At 40.5% G+C, this 17061-nt stretch overlaps 1 protein-coding gene across 2 annotated transcripts; it reads left to right on the forward strand.

Annotated features, from left to right (window-relative positions):
- Window positions 1-1260: 1260 nt before the first annotated feature.
- On the forward strand, window positions 1261-16491 carry FAM177A1 (family with sequence similarity 177 member A1). Of its 2 annotated transcripts, none has more exons than XM_039705156.1 (5): window positions 1261-1341; window positions 4951-5127; window positions 12145-12211; window positions 13941-14038; window positions 14258-16491. In XM_039705156.1, the coding sequence occupies exons 1-5, from the start codon at window positions 1276-1278 to the stop codon at window positions 14468-14470; spliced, it is 621 nt and encodes a 206-aa protein (XP_039561090.1). In that variant the 5' UTR covers window positions 1261-1275; the 3' UTR covers window positions 14471-16491. The 2 variants fall into 2 exon arrangements, with proteins under 2 accessions (XP_039561090.1, XP_039561091.1); XM_039705157.1 differs by lacking the exon at window positions 1261-1341 and adding an exon at window positions 3718-3780.
- Window positions 16492-17061: the final 570 nt, after the last annotated feature.

The raw sequence follows: 17061 nt of genomic DNA on the forward strand, positions 1-17061 counted from the left end.
ATTCAGCCCCGTACTGTCTGAAATAATAGTCTAACCTTTCATTCTGTAATCATTCTGTTTCTGTAATCATACATTGTATGTCAGCCCTTTTCACAAGGGAATGTTTCTGCCTTCTGCTGGTATAATCATAAGTCTGATGCATCTGTACTTTACCTGGGCTTTTGTCATGGGCTCTGGGTTATGCTTTGGTAATATGACTAAGAAAGTATCTAAGAGCCCATATTGTGCTATAGAGTGTAATTATCTGGAAACTATTCTTAATGATGCAGGATTGAAAGACGGCTCTTGCTGTCATGTAAGTGCATGTTACAGCCATTGGTTCCAAACCCCCCCTCCAAAAAATTTTAAACTACTCCCTCCTCAATCCCATAAAAACAATGTTTCAGACGCTTCCACTCCAGCTTTTTTCACTGGTACTTGATATTTACTGATGTGCATTTTGCCGGGATCAACACACACTGGAGTCAGAAGGGCTCCCACCTCTCTCAGGAGCAGCTGAGCAAACCTCTTACCTGCAAACACTTCTCGCACCCTCCTGGGCATGCTCGTTATTTTCTCAGCCCACCGCAGCCCAGGGGCCAGGGCACTCTTGCTCTGCATTTCTTTTTGTTCAAGGGCTCGCTCTTCACAAAGGGCTGAGTTGCCTGAACCAACACCCAATCCTGCAAGGGTGGACAGGGCTAGAAAGCCCCCTAACTACTGTCAAGGAACTCCATCTGCTTCTTACAATAACATTCTATTATTTGGCAGGGTTTCACGCTGTTTTGGGAAGATGATGTGTGGGTTGCCCCAGAATCAGTGTTTTTTCCCTCAGTGCAGTCGGGTATGTTTCCGCCTCTGTGGAGGTACGGCTGTCCCTGGCAGCCCGGCCGCCCTTGGCCTCTCCCGTGCCTCCCTCCCGGCTCCGGTTAATGCCGGGCTGCGGAGAGAAGCGAAACGACCGAAGCCGGTGGGAGCGGTGCGGTGTCTCTGCCGTGTGGGTGCGGGTCCTGCGCGGGGCCAGCCCCGCGGGCCGCAAGCACCGCCCCGGCGGGCGGTGTCCGCGGCGAGTCCGGCCGGGGCGTGGGTGGTGGCCGCGGCCTGACGTGCCGGGGGTGCGCGGGGCCGGGGGAGCCCCCGTTCCTCGCTGTGGCGGCGGCGTGCGGTGGCCGGGCCGCGGGAGAGGAGGGCTGCCAGTCAGGCAGTGTGCCCTGTAATTACAGACAGCGCGGCGGGCGCGCGTGTCTCCGGTGTCTCCTGCTCGTCGGCGAACAATGCCTCTGACAAACGAGCCTGATGAATATTAGAGTGGGACAGGTCTCCGCTTCCCTCGGTGCTGTCAAGTTGGCGAAGGCGTGGGAGGTGATCAGGGACAGCAGCTCTTACTTACAGCGCAGCCCGGCGGGCTGGCCGCTCCGCGCCGCTCCGCGCTCCGGCCTCGCTGCTGTGGGCGCTGCCGCTGCCCCTGCCCGGCCGGGGCCCCTTCCCGAGGCTTCCTGGGAGGGTGTCTTTTCTAATAGTCGTCCTCCGGCTCTGTCATCTTGTCTTTTGTTTCTGAAAGACGTGTGCTGTTTAATTTCAGTTGAAACACAAGGGTGGAAAGTCAAACGAGCAATATGAAAAAAACCCCAAACCGCTCAAGCCTGAACAGCACCCCCACTTCCAAGCCCTAGCCAAAAAAATTATCCAAAAAATCAGTAAGACAGCTGAGATAGCATGGTAGAAACATTTTTTTTTCATTAGCTATTACCAGCCTTCTAGTGACTAGCAGTGTCTGCTCGGTAGATCTGTGCAAATTGAATTACTTGTCTTTCTCACGGAAAGTGGACATCACACACTCTGGTACTTTGGGTCATAAGCTCTTACAAGGATTCCTGCATTTGAGAGGTTAAAAGTCAAATGGCCTGGTCTTCCTATTTCATTTTACTTTTCTTCTTTGTCTCCTTCATGAAACTTTATGTTATTGCATCACCTAATACTACTTGTGTCAGCTCTCCCAGCTTGCCTGCAGGTGTCCAGGCACACCTTATCCTTAACTGTAGTTTATTTATTTTGGCATTTTATATGTGGACTAAAATTCTGTTGTGCTGGGTATTGTACCAGCACTATCAAAAGATTCCCTGCTCTCTCTCTGATTCTGGATAAAGGGTAAGGTAGAGTGGGTGTAAAGAGGGCAGACAAGGAATATAAGTTTCAGATCCTGACTGCCTGACAGGCAAGGTTTGTATGTGCGCCATAAAGCCAAGAAAAATTCCAAGGGGACATTTAAAAGAAAGGGGAAGTCACCTTACAGTGTTTACCGAGTACCTTAAGAGTGTTAGCTGGTGTGGCAAAAGCACAAGAGTGACCAGCCTTGGTGTCTAACATTGCCTGAATAGAAGCCAAAGTAAATACTTCTGTGACGTGGCCACAAATGCTGAGTCTTTCAAGACCATATAATGTGTTAGAGAAGGAGGAGCCTGTGGGAAAAAAATGAGGTCAGAAACCTGACTGAAGCCATGCACTAGAAGAAAGATCTTTGTAAAAACTTCCTAAATTGGAAAAGAAGATCAAATTCATATAAAATATAATATAAATATAAATTGTCAAACAAGAAATACTGTTAACATTTGAGCTATAAATGAATCTAGCTGATAACTCTAGAATAAGTTTGCATTACCACAGTTTTGAAAAGATAAAATTTATCAGTGCTGAACTTTCTGCTCTTACCTGGGAGAGTTGGCTTTTATTGCTGTGCAGGTGAAACTTAGAAGGCCAGTGATGACTAAAACCCACGCAGGTTTGTTGACTAGGTAATAACCAAAACAACAGGTGACATACATTATTTTATTTAATGATGTAGGACTTTGAGCCAGATTACTGAGGGAGGCAGAGTCACTGTTCCTTGGTGAATCCTTACTGTCTTGAGCTACTGCATTTGTCTGAAATGTTCTACCAGTACCAGCTATGTGGAGCTGCTTGCTGTAGGTAGTGTGAGTGTGGGATGGGTGTTCAGGGAACTAAAGCTCACTTTTAAAACTTGAAATATTAAACAACATTTTTTAAAGTTAAAATATTTGAAGCATTTGCACTAAATGAGCCAAAATCAGATTAAGAGACTGTGCTTTTGGAGGAACTCTTAAGAGGGAGTCACATTGCTTGCTGTTGTTAATCACAATGATATTTAGGATGTGTTTGCAAGAAACAGTGCTCTTCAGTACTGCGCCTAAATATAAAAACAGTGTCATTGTATGATGCCAATAAAGGAGTGTGGAATGTTCATGAAAAGCTGATTCTGTGGTGCTTTTTGCACAAAAAGATACAGAACTGAGTCACGGGAAGTGGCACTTTAATAATGGCAGCTTTTATAATGGCAGCAAGCAGTGCTCCCTGGGCTCAGGTTGCTTCACTGTTCTCAGCACTTGTGTTTTTGTAGCTTTGCTCTGTTTCCAAGACTGATAGACAGCAGAGAGATTGCACTGGGCCCCAGATAGTTTTCTCTTTCTACGTGAAAATGCGATTCTGCCTGAAAATACGATCCTGTTTCAGCTGAATTACCCCATTGAAAACTTGCTGCTGGATTCTGCTCTGTTCCCCAGGAAGATGCCTGAGACGTGCCAGCATGGCTGAAGGGGTGCTGGGGGAGCTGAGATGACTTGCAGTTTTGAGGAGCAGTGGTACAGGGCTCGGAGTGATGATGGATGGGTGCGCTCCCTCTCCACACTGTAGAGCTCAGCACGTGATCTCTGCCTGCCCTCCCTCTTCTCCCTGGGCATGAGAAGAATCCGTGGCTGGAATGAAGGAAGCAGTTCTGTTCCCCAGGTCCCTCTGCTGCCTCTCTCTCCCATGCCCACTGTCTTTGCTGGCTAGCCAAGCCTGCTTGCTGCAAAGCTGTGTTGTGTAACCTAGCGTGAGAGATGAGGATGGTGATGCTGCACTTGCAGCAATTAAGGGATGTCTTACAGCTGTGTGATAAAACATGTATTTTTATTTATAGTTGTGAACAATGCTCTGTGGAGATCATTAGCTTTGTATAGGAAAGAAGTTGGAAATTGGAATGCATTTTATGCAACCTGGATTTTGCACACACTACGCCTGTCATTCCTTATGATACAGTTTCAAATTACATGAGCTCATGCATTTTTAAAAACCTTCATGGTACATTAAAAACATGTGGTTGGCATTTCCTAGCCTCTGTGGCCTTCTCTATATGACAGAAGTGTTTTCAGCACAATTTTGTGCATTTGATGCAGTAGCATCTAAAAGCTCTGCCAAGATGAAGGCTCTGTTTCATAGCTGCAATACAAAACCTTACTAAAATTCTCTGTCTGCAGGAGTGACTAGCCTAAAGATTTATTGACAGGCTTTTGAACTAGAAGTATATATTCTTAATTCTTGTGACCCAAAGGCTGCATTGTAGCATTCAGCAGTTGGAGAACACAGCCAGACATTGTACTTCTCACTTTGTATGTTCTTAGCCACAAAACTAAGTGTTGTCCTCTTACCCTTGTACTAATCATGGTTGCTGATGAAAGCCCCACAGGGGCAGATTCCTTCGTGCATCTTTTAAAGCTTGAGCCTGGCTGCTTAGTTAGTCAGTTCTCTTTTGTGTTAGAGGTGTCTGTCTGAACTTGCAAAGAGGCAGCTACAGCCTATGAACTACTTGATTAATTTCATTAGGTATTCAAACCCAACAATAAATATTACCTATTTATTTAATAAATATTGACATTTCTGTGCTTATCAAATTATTTAATGAAACATGGTCCCCCAGAAGAAACCTTTTTTGTTACTTTTAGAGAAGGGATCAGTTTTTACATATCTGCAAACAAGAATGTTTCAGTCTTTCATCTACAGGCAAGCTCTTATAAATATCCACTGTAAATGCTAATTAATGTAAAGTATTTTAAATATCTCACGAAGTTTGGTAAGGGGGAACTTTCCAGTTCCAGAAGCATGTACTTGAGATAATGATTTTTTTTTCCTTTATAGCAACTTTCAAAGGGAGAAAGCGGCTTTGAGAATGTGGAGCTGGGTGTCATAGGAAAGAAAAAGAAAGTTCCAAGGAGAGTTATTCATTTTGCCAGTGGAGAAACAATGGAAGAGTATAGCACAGATGAAGAGGAAGATGAACAAGAGAAAAAAGACCTGTTGCCACCTGTAGATCCTGTAGGTATTTTACTTGATAAATTGCTACTTCTGGTTTACTGGGCAGCTATAAATATTTTATACTTAATTTTTTTGTGTCACAAATCTGATACAGTCTTTAGTATTATAAATTCTAATAATTTGATTGGCTTAACGGACTCAGAAATCTGTGAAAAGTATTACTGGGGAGTTTTGTCCTGGAGCTCTCCTCCACTAAAGTAGCCTTATTAATTACAAATTGGTTTAATTTCTTCACAGTTCTAGTTTGTTCTCTCCAGTATTTCCCTTTCTGATAATACTTGCCTTATAGATACAAGTTGATACCTTGGTTTATACTGTTGTTTAAAAAAAATTGCAAGACAGACATTTTTTCTTTCTTTGTTGACACTGAAGAATAAAACCTGTAATTTAGGGTCATCATAACAACAATTTTATATAATTAAAAAAGCATAGGAGGGAAAGAAGCAGATGACTTGCAGAAATAAAGGAAGACTGGTGTAATTCATGGTATATAAAAACCAGATTTTAAAGGACCTGCCTAGTCCATGTAAGTGTTCATCTGTGTTGTGAGCTGTTGAGACATTGCTCAGCCCATGAATGGAAGTTTCCTTTTATTGGTCCAGATTCACGTGAAGTCTCAACAATTAAAGCCGGTATTGTGCATTGTAGCTGTTAAAATGCATTTCCCTTTTTGTCAATGATTGTGGATTTACACTTAGAGGTAAAATGAAAGATATAATCTGTTTTATTCTGTTGGCCTGTCTGATAAACTATTTTGTAGTGATAGTGTGATTGCAAAGCATTACAGCCACATGTGCCAACACCAGCAGCTCTCCCCCTCTGGCAGTCAGTCCCAGAGAAGATCCACATCCTGCTCTTTGTCTCTCCACATGCCCAGTCTCATGTTTCTTTTATGACAACCCCAGAAACTTGTGTGCCAGCCACCTCTACCCTTCTGCAGCAATCCTTGCCTCAGTAAATTGAGTCTGCAGTCCTATTCCCTGCCCGCTGGCAGAGTTCTCTTCTTGGCCCTCTCTGCACTGTCTGTGCTGAGGAGGAGGCTCCCAGGCTGGCTGGTGCTGCCTGAGGTGCTGCTGGTGGTCAGGCAGCCAGGAGCCGTGGCTTTGTGCAGGACTGCCCATCCTGCCTGGCTGGGCACTGCAGGCAGCCACGGGTGTGGAGCTGCTCGTTCCCACTTCAGAGAAGAGGCCTTGCATGCACGGAAAACAGTGCCCTGCTTTCTACTTGGCATTGCTGTTGAAATGGCTCCTGCACCATTGTTTGGGAATCCATAATTAAGAAATGTTGTGGTTGAAGCTTTCTATTTACTCTACAGTAGTAGACCCTGCATTTATTCATACGTTATCCATCCTGGGAGGGCTTGGCTTTCTTGAAGGGACTGAAGATTTTGACTTTCTGGTTATGCTCTTCTGAAGAACTGGTGGACCATAAGAGGTTTGCTTTGTCTGTCAAGCAGTACCTCTCTTCCCCTCTGTAAAATTAATTTATCTTGAAGAAGAAAAAAAGTTGAGGATTAAGCTCCAGTGAGACAATGGGAATTCAGGTGGGATTGGGGGTTCCACAAGTGGAGCTGATGCAATGTGTTTTGTATGGATTGATGGCATTGCCCTCTTTCTTGGTAGGCAGTTATTGTATACAACAGAAAATAACATTAGCCTGATAGCAGGTAATATATTATCAATATTAAATACACACAAATTATATAGTTGGAAAAGACCTGTATTGTAATCATGAACAATGAGTGAGATGTTGAGCTGCCTTGCTGGGTACTAGGGTGATTCTTCCCTCTTTAAGGATCTTCTAAAATAAAAGCAGGAACTGTGAAACTTACTGACTATTATGGTAATGTTCAGGTATCTTCAGAGTGAAGGTTGTCCCCCACTGGGCAGTCATATCAGATATCTGTGGATGTCTGAGAGATTTTAGTTCCCAGTTTTAGTGATCAGGGAACAAGATGTGTGCAGCTTTTTATGCCATTTCCTGACAGTAGAGGAGTTCATGGTGGTGCAGTGACAGAAGGCTCACAAGCCTTGGTGTAGGTGTTGTGAGGGCAGAGACATGCGTGCTGCTGTGCAAATGGACACTTAAGTAAGGAGCCCTCAAGTGTGCACAACAGCCAGGAATGCTGCAAGATTGTTCCCCTCCTTTCCTAATACAGATTTCTTTTCTGAATACCAAAAAGAATATTGTATGTTGGAGTTAAGATTGGGTTATTCTCCTTTTATAGTTTATTAAATCCTTAATTTTGAATGCATATTTTAATAAAAGGACCCCCCAAACCAGAGTAGTTTATTGTGGAGCACTCTATGCCTTATTATGTATTGCTTTTTACCTTGGACAGAATGAACTTGATTAGAGCAGGGGTTGCCATGAGGTGAGGCTTACTTTATCTCCTGCATGCTTTGTGTATCCCAGCTGAGCCAGACAATTGAAGAAATGTTAGTCCAAGCTGAGCTTTGGTGTTTTAGCCAACAGCTGCTTTTAAAATGTTTTTTTGTAGGATTTCTATAAAAGCAATTAAATAGTCAGTTTGCTAAGACCAGCATGTCTAAAACTTGTTATCTCAGTTGGGATACAAAAAAGTATGTTGCAAGTAATAGCTGTTTCTGGACCAGTTTATTTTCAGAAAAAGCACATTCAATATTTTGAATAGAAACTTTCCATCATGAAGTTTCAAAGCTCTGCTGGTATTAGCATCCTGGCAGTTTTTGAATGAGTTTAAGGGAAACAAATATTTTGCTGTGTTATAAAGAAATGTCTTCAGTAAGTACCTTGGTTTAATTGTGTTTTAGAGCTAAGCAGGCAGTGCCAATTTGTTTCTTACTAAGCAAAGTAGTATGTATATATCTTGGTGATACCATAACCTGAGCACTTGGTGTGGTGGATTCCTGTTGCTCATAACAAAACAACTCTCAAAAAGAACCGGGTTTTAAATTTTCTTTGAAACGACTTCTGGTGCTTCAATAGGTCAGCACTCAGTTCATTAACATTGTTGGACTGGGGTGTCCATTCTATTGTGTTTTGTGTTTTTTAATCTAGATATTATTTTTTAGATAATAGCATTTAGTATTATCTGAATGTTCTCACACTGAAATTCAAGTGCTTTAATAGCATAAATGTATTTTTTATTCTTTTGTCCTAAAATGTAGATGTTAGCACTCTATATGTATATTTTCTTTTGATTTTGTCCACCAAAATTTTATTTTGTATTAATTAGGAAGATAATCCTTCTGTTTATCCCTGAAGGGACACTTGGTGTAAACTCTTTGCTGCATTCACCTGTTAGATGAGTGGGCAGAAGGTGGAGTGTAAGTCTTCACAGCGGAGCTGTAAGCAGCATGACTTTGGTGTGATAACTTTGGAATCCATCCCGAGAAGACATCTGCACCAAAGCTCCAGGAGGGATTTGATTGTATTAACCTTCAATGCTCAGGAAGATTGAAACACATCCTTGCAGGAAGGTTATCTTGATATCCTGTAGTTAAAAGGGCTTTAACTTCAAATAGCAAAAACTTCTCTCTTGAGGACCATCGAACTCTGGTTTTCTTTTAAGAATTTGAGGATGAAGGAGAAAAATAGTCACTGACCAAGTAATAACTGCTCAGAATATGGTAGAAGCTCTTGATGGAATATGATATGTGTGTTCCTGGTCTTGTTTTCACTGGCGTGTCTTAGATGCCACAGTTTTACATGGTCTTACACAAAAGAACCTATTATAGCATTGAACAGTCATTGATTAAACCAATTAACAAATTAATTTAAACTTTATTTTGGCACAGTAAACAATGAAAAAGTATCTATTTGGTGGTGTATGTTAACTATTAAATACAGGGTTTTATTTTTCATAAATCAGGAAATTTTTTTTTTTCTCATTTTGCCATTTTCTCTGACAAAAAAAAACGCCTGCATGCCTTTGAAAGTTTAAGTGTTATTAGGGCTGAAATCTGACAAAAATAAATACATATGTGGATTGTTTAGGAACATTGTGCACTCAGAAATGCAAGAGAACATGTGTGCTCCCTTCAGCAGTCCCATACTAGGAAATAAAATCGTGTTCTGTTATTGAACTAGAGCCCCCTTGGTTTTGTCAATGATTGAATCCATTATGTGCATTCCTATTTAAATTAAAATGATACATTAAGATTTTTTGTAATTTAAAAATCGGTTGTCAAAACCATTATGTTTTCCATTTTGACAACAAAATAAAGTCAGGATAGCTGAGTAATGTAATTAAACATTGTAGAAACATCTACTAAAGAGACTGATTGCAGGAGAAATACTATAAACAGTGTATGTGTTTCATACTATCCCTTGTTTCCTGTCAAGAAATACAATATTGCTGCGTCCTTGAGTTGATTAAAGACTGAAGACTAAGGCTTCTCTGGCTGGCCAAAGGAAGCTGACATGCAGTGTCTGGGTGTGTGGTTCTGCAGGTCTGTAGGACCTGACTAGGGTATGGTTTTCCAGTTTCCAGCTCAGTGTATTAAAGCTACTTCACTGACAAGGGTTAATTTGATTAATTTGTACTGAGCCATTGCTTTGGAGCCCTGTTCATGTTACTCGAACAGCTCCAGTTTCCCCAGTACCAGTTCTTGCCTCACATCTGCCATTTCTGCTTCCATCTCCAAGGTGCTCTGGGAAGGCACCCAGATTTACCCTGAAGAGGTAAAGGGGGAATATGTGGAAAGGGAAGGTGATTCCTTGAATGTGTTCCCTTGTTCCTGGTCGTTCCTGGTGGTTTACTCTCCAAACCATCTCCTTTCCCCTGTTCATGTCCTGGGAAGTGGCCTCTCTCATGATTTTATATTGCCTTTTGAGGCACTGGAAAGAAAGTTACTTTTTTAACTGAGGAGTCTGGCAAAGCCTTGCTTATCAGGGATGAGGAAATGTCTGGTTGGGCTTTGTCAGAAAGCAGAGGCTCCCACAAAGCTGAACTTAGACGTGCTTGCAGTGCACCAAATTGATTTTTAGATTTTTAGCTGTGGTGGGGGAAGAATAGAAATAGAACCTCTGTGTCTGCTGAGCCTCAGCTGTTACCCACGTTTGTGTTCCCACAAACTTGTTAGAATGTTCTGGGTCTGACTTACTTCTGTCACGTTGAAGCTCAGCTTGTCTTTTCACTCTGAAATATTATGGGGGCTCTTGTAACTTCTTTCTTACAGCACACAGCAGGCCCTTGTTTGTCCTGTGCCCTGCATGAATGCTTTTTAACCCTCTCACCTCATCATGAAGGATTGTGCAGAGCCCTGTCAGTGCCATTATTTGCACCTGTGGCACCAAGCTTTTCCAGCACTTTTTTTGACTTCTTCAACTGAACAAACTCCTCGTTAGCCTTTCTGCCAACTGAGCACATAATCAATGAGCTGGAGGTGCTTTTGTGTAAGCAGGATAGCAGCTGGTTTTGCTTACACTTTTACCTTGGCAGGACATTTTCCATATCCACTGCCAAAAATATATAGCATCTGGCTTTTTGTCAGCCTGCCCAACTTGAGTTTGTGGCTTGACAGACAATTTCTTGCTGCACTGATTTGTAGAGACTGCTTGGAAAGCATCAAAGTCTTGTAGCTTGTGTACATATATACTGAGGCTATACCAGATAGTTTCTGTAGCTGTATTATTTACAGCAATATTGGTTGTTCCTGTACACATATCTGTTAAATGAGATAATAGAAAAAGGTTACTATCAAACAGTTCTTAGCAGCAAGTTATAAATACTTACATAGCTGAGTAGAGCTAATATGTTTTTCTTCATAAAAGCTGACACTTTAAATTGCTACTTTCCAGAAGAAAGGTACTTTACAGAGATCTTTTCTAGGGGGGACATAGAGCTTGCATGAATACAACAGCCTGTTAACTATAAACTGTGAACGCTGATTTGCCTTTTCACAAATGGGAAAGCCTACATTTTTTTCCCCCATTTGCTTGGAATCTGCTTTTCCCCTTTTCTATTACATGGGTTGTTTTGGTTTTGGTGGGGTTTTTTTTGGGTGTTTTTTTTTTTAAGCAGATACAGTCTCTTCCCTTGATGAAAAGCATAGCCTGTGCACACCCATTATTTTATAATTAATTTAATTATGAATCTTTAATTTATGATGTATATATCTATATATCCGTTTGTGTGGAGCCTGCAGTATTTTTGCTGTAGCTGTGAACACACCCCAGTCATGCAAAAAGCAATTCCTTTTCTTTGTCTTCCTGGCCAGCCCTTCCTAATCATTCTGTATCCCTCCACAGCAGCACTCAGTGCACTCCCTGCATCCCTGGGATCCTGACGTGATCCTACCCCTGCAGCTGCACACGGATCTCCAGTTCCTCATGTTTATGTCCCATGCTGTGTGCCCTGGTGTGCAGCTCTTCAGAGAAACTTCCTCACTCACATGCAAATGCTTGAGGTGACCCCAGCTGAGCCCTGTTTATTCACGTTGTGTTCCTCGTGTTCACAGCACCCCAGGTGTTTGCTTGGCAGCCTCTCCACCGCTCCCTCAGAGCTGCAGTGACTCCCCCCTCCCTCAGGGCTCCTGGGTTTGTTTTGCAGGTGTCATTTCAAGGGATAATTCCTCTTTGGTGTTGTAAATGTTTTAAAGCAGCCTCTTCCTCAGAGGTTTGAAGGTTTGGTTTGATTTTAAACAGTCTTTTGCAGTTCACTCATTATTATAATGAAGGACTACTTTGTTACTTCACTTCTCCTGTTGGCCTGATGGAATTCAGAACGTTGTGGAAGGATTTTTCTAGTCAGGGATTGAGTTGGCTGCTTGTCATTTCCCAAATCTGGAAGTGGGAAACAAAAAGCAGTGAAAGAAATGTTCCCAGAGGTAAACCATGGTTATATTTATATCTTATGGTGATACTTTGCTTGGCTTGTCTGGTCTGTACTTATTTTAAAGCAAAAACATGGTAGTAGCTGGAAAACAGACACCACTGCAGGTCTTTTTTCTCAAGCCATTTGCAGTTTTGCATGTGTTATTTTGTGCCGTGGCCATACAGCTGTACATATTCATACTCCTCTTGTTCCTGCAGACAACACTCACATGGGGACCCTACTTGTGGTTTCACATGCTGCGAGTTGCCACATCCACCTTATCAGGTATTGCTTTATTTAATTCTTGGGTAAAGCAGAATATTGAAACTCACAAAGTCATGTTGAAAGACTGTAAATTACCTTTGGGTTCTACTTGTTCTTTTTTCAGAAGTATGACTTGAACTGTATTTAATCTGTGGAGATGTACTCTCCTGCCTTAGACACTTTTAGAATTTTTTTTTTTACTTTTAATAAACAATTCTTGCATGGAAGAACGAACGGAAAGTACTCTTTTAATGAACACTTTTCTCCTTTTTTCTTCATGTGGGGATAGATTGATGTTGACAAGGGAATATGTCGGTTTTCTATTAGATTTTGTATGGAACCATTTTGTGTGATGTTACTTGAAAAGAATGCTGGCTGGTGTAACTAAACTGACAGTTTTTCTTAAGACAGCTAGAAAGTATCCCAAGAACATATCTAGCTGTGTGCCATCCTGTGAATTTCTGAGGTTACAAAATAAACAGGACTGTTGTCCAGGGTCTTAAACTCACTGCAGAGGCACTTATTTGTGTCTCACTCACAGACATACATTTGACTCTTGGACCTCTTAAAATTTTGCCAACTTTAAAAAATACTTGTCATAGTCTGTGTTCTTTCCAAGGTAAAGTATCTTTATTGGGTTTTTTCCCCACAAATATTATGGAGTTTCTGTCATTATACACATAATTTTGAATATTTTTATATTTTTTGGCAGTCTGTTGTGTTTGTTAACCTATCCTTATTTTTAGAAACATCTTTTCTCTGATGTACAGTGTAATTATATTCCTTGACGCATCTGTTCTTCATATGCAAGTGTAGATATTGCTTTTCCTTTTTTTAGAAGTCCTTTATGAATTTGAAGATCAGTCCTTTCTTCTTTGCACTTCAGTTTTGGCTCTTACCTCTGTAATTTGATGTGGTCTTTTGCACAGCATTCAGGATGCCAGGATATCTATAGAATTAGTTATCCTGAGTGTTCATTGAAGCAGTCAATGACTGACTTCTAACTTTTTTCCCTGAAGATGATTCGCTCATTTGCATCCTTAGGGCAGATTTACAATTTGAAGTGCAGAATATTTGACTTCTTCCTTGCTAACACTTGACCAGTGTTATCTGTAGCCATCACCATGGTAAAGAAACTGGCTGACACAAGCTCACCTCTGTTCCATGCTTTTGAATGTGCCCTACATGTTTTAGCAAAGTAGCACTGAATGTAGCCTACAGCTTGAAAATTGAGACAGCTGAAATATAAATATTTTATTAATCTGTTAGTATGCAACAGAGAACATTGTTAAAACTGACTTGAAGTATGCTTATGTCAATAAATACTGTCTAGTTTGCTAGTACCACTAGACTGAGCTGCCAGTACAGTTGGTACCCATGTACTTTTGTCTTAACCTTAATTTTCAGTTAAAGTTCAGTTCAAGGATTACCCTTTAACTGAATCTAAGTTTGTTTTGCTAGGAATCAAAGCTGAAACTAGCAGAATTCAAACACTATCACCATATATTTTTTCATTTAATTTCATATTCTACTCCTTTGTTTATTCTTTATCTTAAAGAACAATTATTAGTATATTTAGATAATAATAACCTATAAGGAGATTAACCTCACAGATTTTTGTTGTATTTTGTGAGTGAAGTAGGACTACAGAAAATCATTCAGGAAAGATGGTGATAATTTTTGTAATAAAACTGGGTATAATAATTTTCTTCTAGATACTAATCCTATTTAAACTTTCTTTATTTTTTAGTGTGTGATTTCCTGGGGGAAAAGATTGCATCTGTTCTGGGAATAAGCACACCAAAATACCAATATGCCATTGATGAGTATTACAGAATGAAGAGGGAGGTACGTGTGTGAGCTAGGGTTCTTGCACTCCTTTTCTCCCAACTTGTCTTCCCTAGTATTCTAAAAACTAAAATTTGTATTCCAGCATTAAAATGAAGCTTTAGACCCTCAAATGTCCTTACCTTATAACAGTAACTGGTATGCTCTTATGGAAAGACTTCATCTAAGTAAGTGGTAAATAGTAAACAGTAGCATATGAATCTGGTTATCTCTTTCTAGGAGGAAGAGGAAGAACAGGAAAACAAGATGTCAGAAGAAGCAGAAAGACAGCATCAGGAACAGCAGAACAAGCCACAGGCAGAAGCTCCTGTCCAGACAGACCAGCCTGGAGCAACAGCATGCTCTTCATTCGTGAATGTAAACTTCGAAAATGAGGGAGACTGCCCGCCCACTGCGGAAAATAAACAAGATGTAGTTCCTGTCCCTCCTTAAGTGTAAAGCTCTGTATAATGTAGGAAATAAGAACTGTCAGGTGTCACAATCTGCCTGTAAACAGGAAAAACAGGATTATGCTTGTTCAGAGAAATACAACTCCTACCATTCTTATTGATCAGGAGAGAGCTAGGCGATGTCTCTTCAGTCTGCCTAATACAGGCTGAGGCATTCTGCCAAATTGGCACTTCAGTTAAAATGAAAATTGCACTACAAACATTTGGTCTAAAATTGAATGTGTGAGCTAATTTCTGTGTAAAGTAAGTAGAAATGTCTTTTCTTTGAATTGCTGTATCTCTAACACCTGTGAATTGCAGAGGCAGTGCTGTTTCCTACTTCTAAAACCCTGATTTGCACAGTTTGCAACTTGGCTCTCTATGAATAGATTAATAGGAATTAATATCCTGTAACTCAAAAGTAATTATAACAGAGTCTTATTCCCCCTATTTATTGTCACTGTTGTATGCATGTATTTTTTTTCTGTTGTTAACACAAGAGAAACATGTTAGATTTAATGTTAATTAAAGGGTCCACTGACTTTTTATTTTTTTAAGTAAAAAAATCCCAACTTTCCAGGAGGCTATAAGCATTCTTAAGAACTTAGTACCAGCACTCTTGGAGGCTAATTGTGCTCAGCTGCTCCATCCAGTGCTGTAGCAAAGTTCAGAACTAACATCAGTGTAGGATGTTCTCAAGCCCAAGAATTAAGAGACCCATGTGCTTGAATGCATACTCTCAGTGGTCTGGAAAAGTAAATAAAGTCGTGCTAAATTATATCAAGTGCACTGGACACTCTCTGCAGTACCAGTGTAGAACTATGAACTTTTTTGAACGTTGATTACACAAGTCTGTGTACTTGAGTAACCTAAACAAACGAGGTGTTGAATGTTAAGCTGGCAGTAAGGGATGTGCCACTGCAGCCGGTTTTCATCCCGTTAGCACAGAATACATACAGAACTAGAAACAACAAAACCAAACTTATGACTCTTTCCTTCTCTTAAATATATATGTGTTGCACATATATAATTAAGAGAATACTGCACTTGCAAAACCAGAAATTTTTATTTTTGTCTAAATGAAGTGCAGGTAGCTCTACATCTAATACCAATTAAGACTATTTTACTGCAATGACTGTTGTACCTGTAGCTTGTAAAAGGTGAATGGTTTACTTTGCAACAATCAGATGTCATTGCCCCAGTCATTTTCTGCAGACAACTGTTATATGTAAAGGAGCAGAGAAGCTGCACTAGTTACCATGTAGAATATTACTTCTGTCCTTGAGATGTATATAAAAAAAGTTTAAAATAGTCCTCAGTGAAATTGGGTTGTTGGGTATCATGACATGTCCTTGGCCTTGCTCCCACTGCCAGCTAAGGAGCCTGATATAACACCACTGGCCAGGTAACTTGGCTCTTAGTTTCTGGAATTAATTGCACATTTCAGATGACCCTCTGCCTGAACTAATGTCCTGTACAGCACAAATTCTTCCTCTCATCTGTCTCTAGCCCTCCAGTACTACAGAAAATCTAAGGAGGAGGATTCAATCATCAGCTCTAGTCCATCTGTTTTGATACTCCATTCTTTGCCTTTTCTGAATTGTCAGACAGAGGGTGCTGACCACAGCATAAGATCACTCCTTTGCCCTGAATGTCTGCAAGGGAGAGCTTGATTCAACACCTGGGGAATACACAGAAAAGCAGCTTGTTAGGAGTTCTTATAGCATCAAAGAAAGAAAACGTCAGATAGCTTGAGTACTACCTTGACAGCTGAAGGATACTCTGCTTTTCTTCCAATAAATTAATGTCAGTTGTTTTTTTTTTAACCTCCTTTCCCTACTATTTGTTGCATAACAAATGCTCTCACTGCCTTCTTTGTATGAAATACTGTATTACTCACTGTGCCTTAACTTAATCCTTCCTTTTTTGCAAACTGTATGAAAGTGGTTACTTTCATATTGGTTTAATTTTTCTGTAAATGCATTAATTGGTTATTTTATATTTAATATAATTTTTGAACTGGAAGTTGGCTATGGATTTTCCTTTAAAACTGTGTGGTTTTGAAACTTTATGCCTGTACGCAGGTGCATGTGCCTGTTTAGTGTTTTCATCTTTACTAAGTCACACATCCTGGTGGAATATTCAGACACCAGATTTCAAAATGATCATTTTGAAATCTGGTGTCTGAATATTCCACCCCTTCCTTAGACTTTCATGTGTTCAGCACTACCTCAAACTAATAAATAATGCAGGATTGTAAACACTTCTGGCCTGGAGCTATTGTAATTCTGTCTGAAAGCTGAAACATTTCTGTGGCTTTCTTAAGGAATAAGTTTCACAGCTTTAACTGCTACTGCTGTAGCTCAGCTGTACAATTAAGACAGATTACATAAAATACTTGCAGAGGAGGTTAACTTGGTGAAAGCCTCTGTACAGGTGTTTGGTTAATTTTAACTAGATCTAAAGCTAGTGCAGTTTTATTTCTGTTAATGAACCTCCTAAAATTAGATAACTATCCAGGTTGATAATTTACTTACCCTTCCTGTTACACACTTAAAGCTGGTCATGCATAGAACAAAAAGGCCTAAATTCTTT

Source organism: Passer montanus, unplaced genomic scaffold, assembly GCF_014805655.1.
Source record: "Passer montanus isolate IOZ18808 unplaced genomic scaffold, ASM1480565v1 scaffold18, whole genome shotgun sequence".
Classification (NCBI taxonomy): Eukaryota; Metazoa; Chordata; class Aves; order Passeriformes; family Passeridae; genus Passer; species Passer montanus.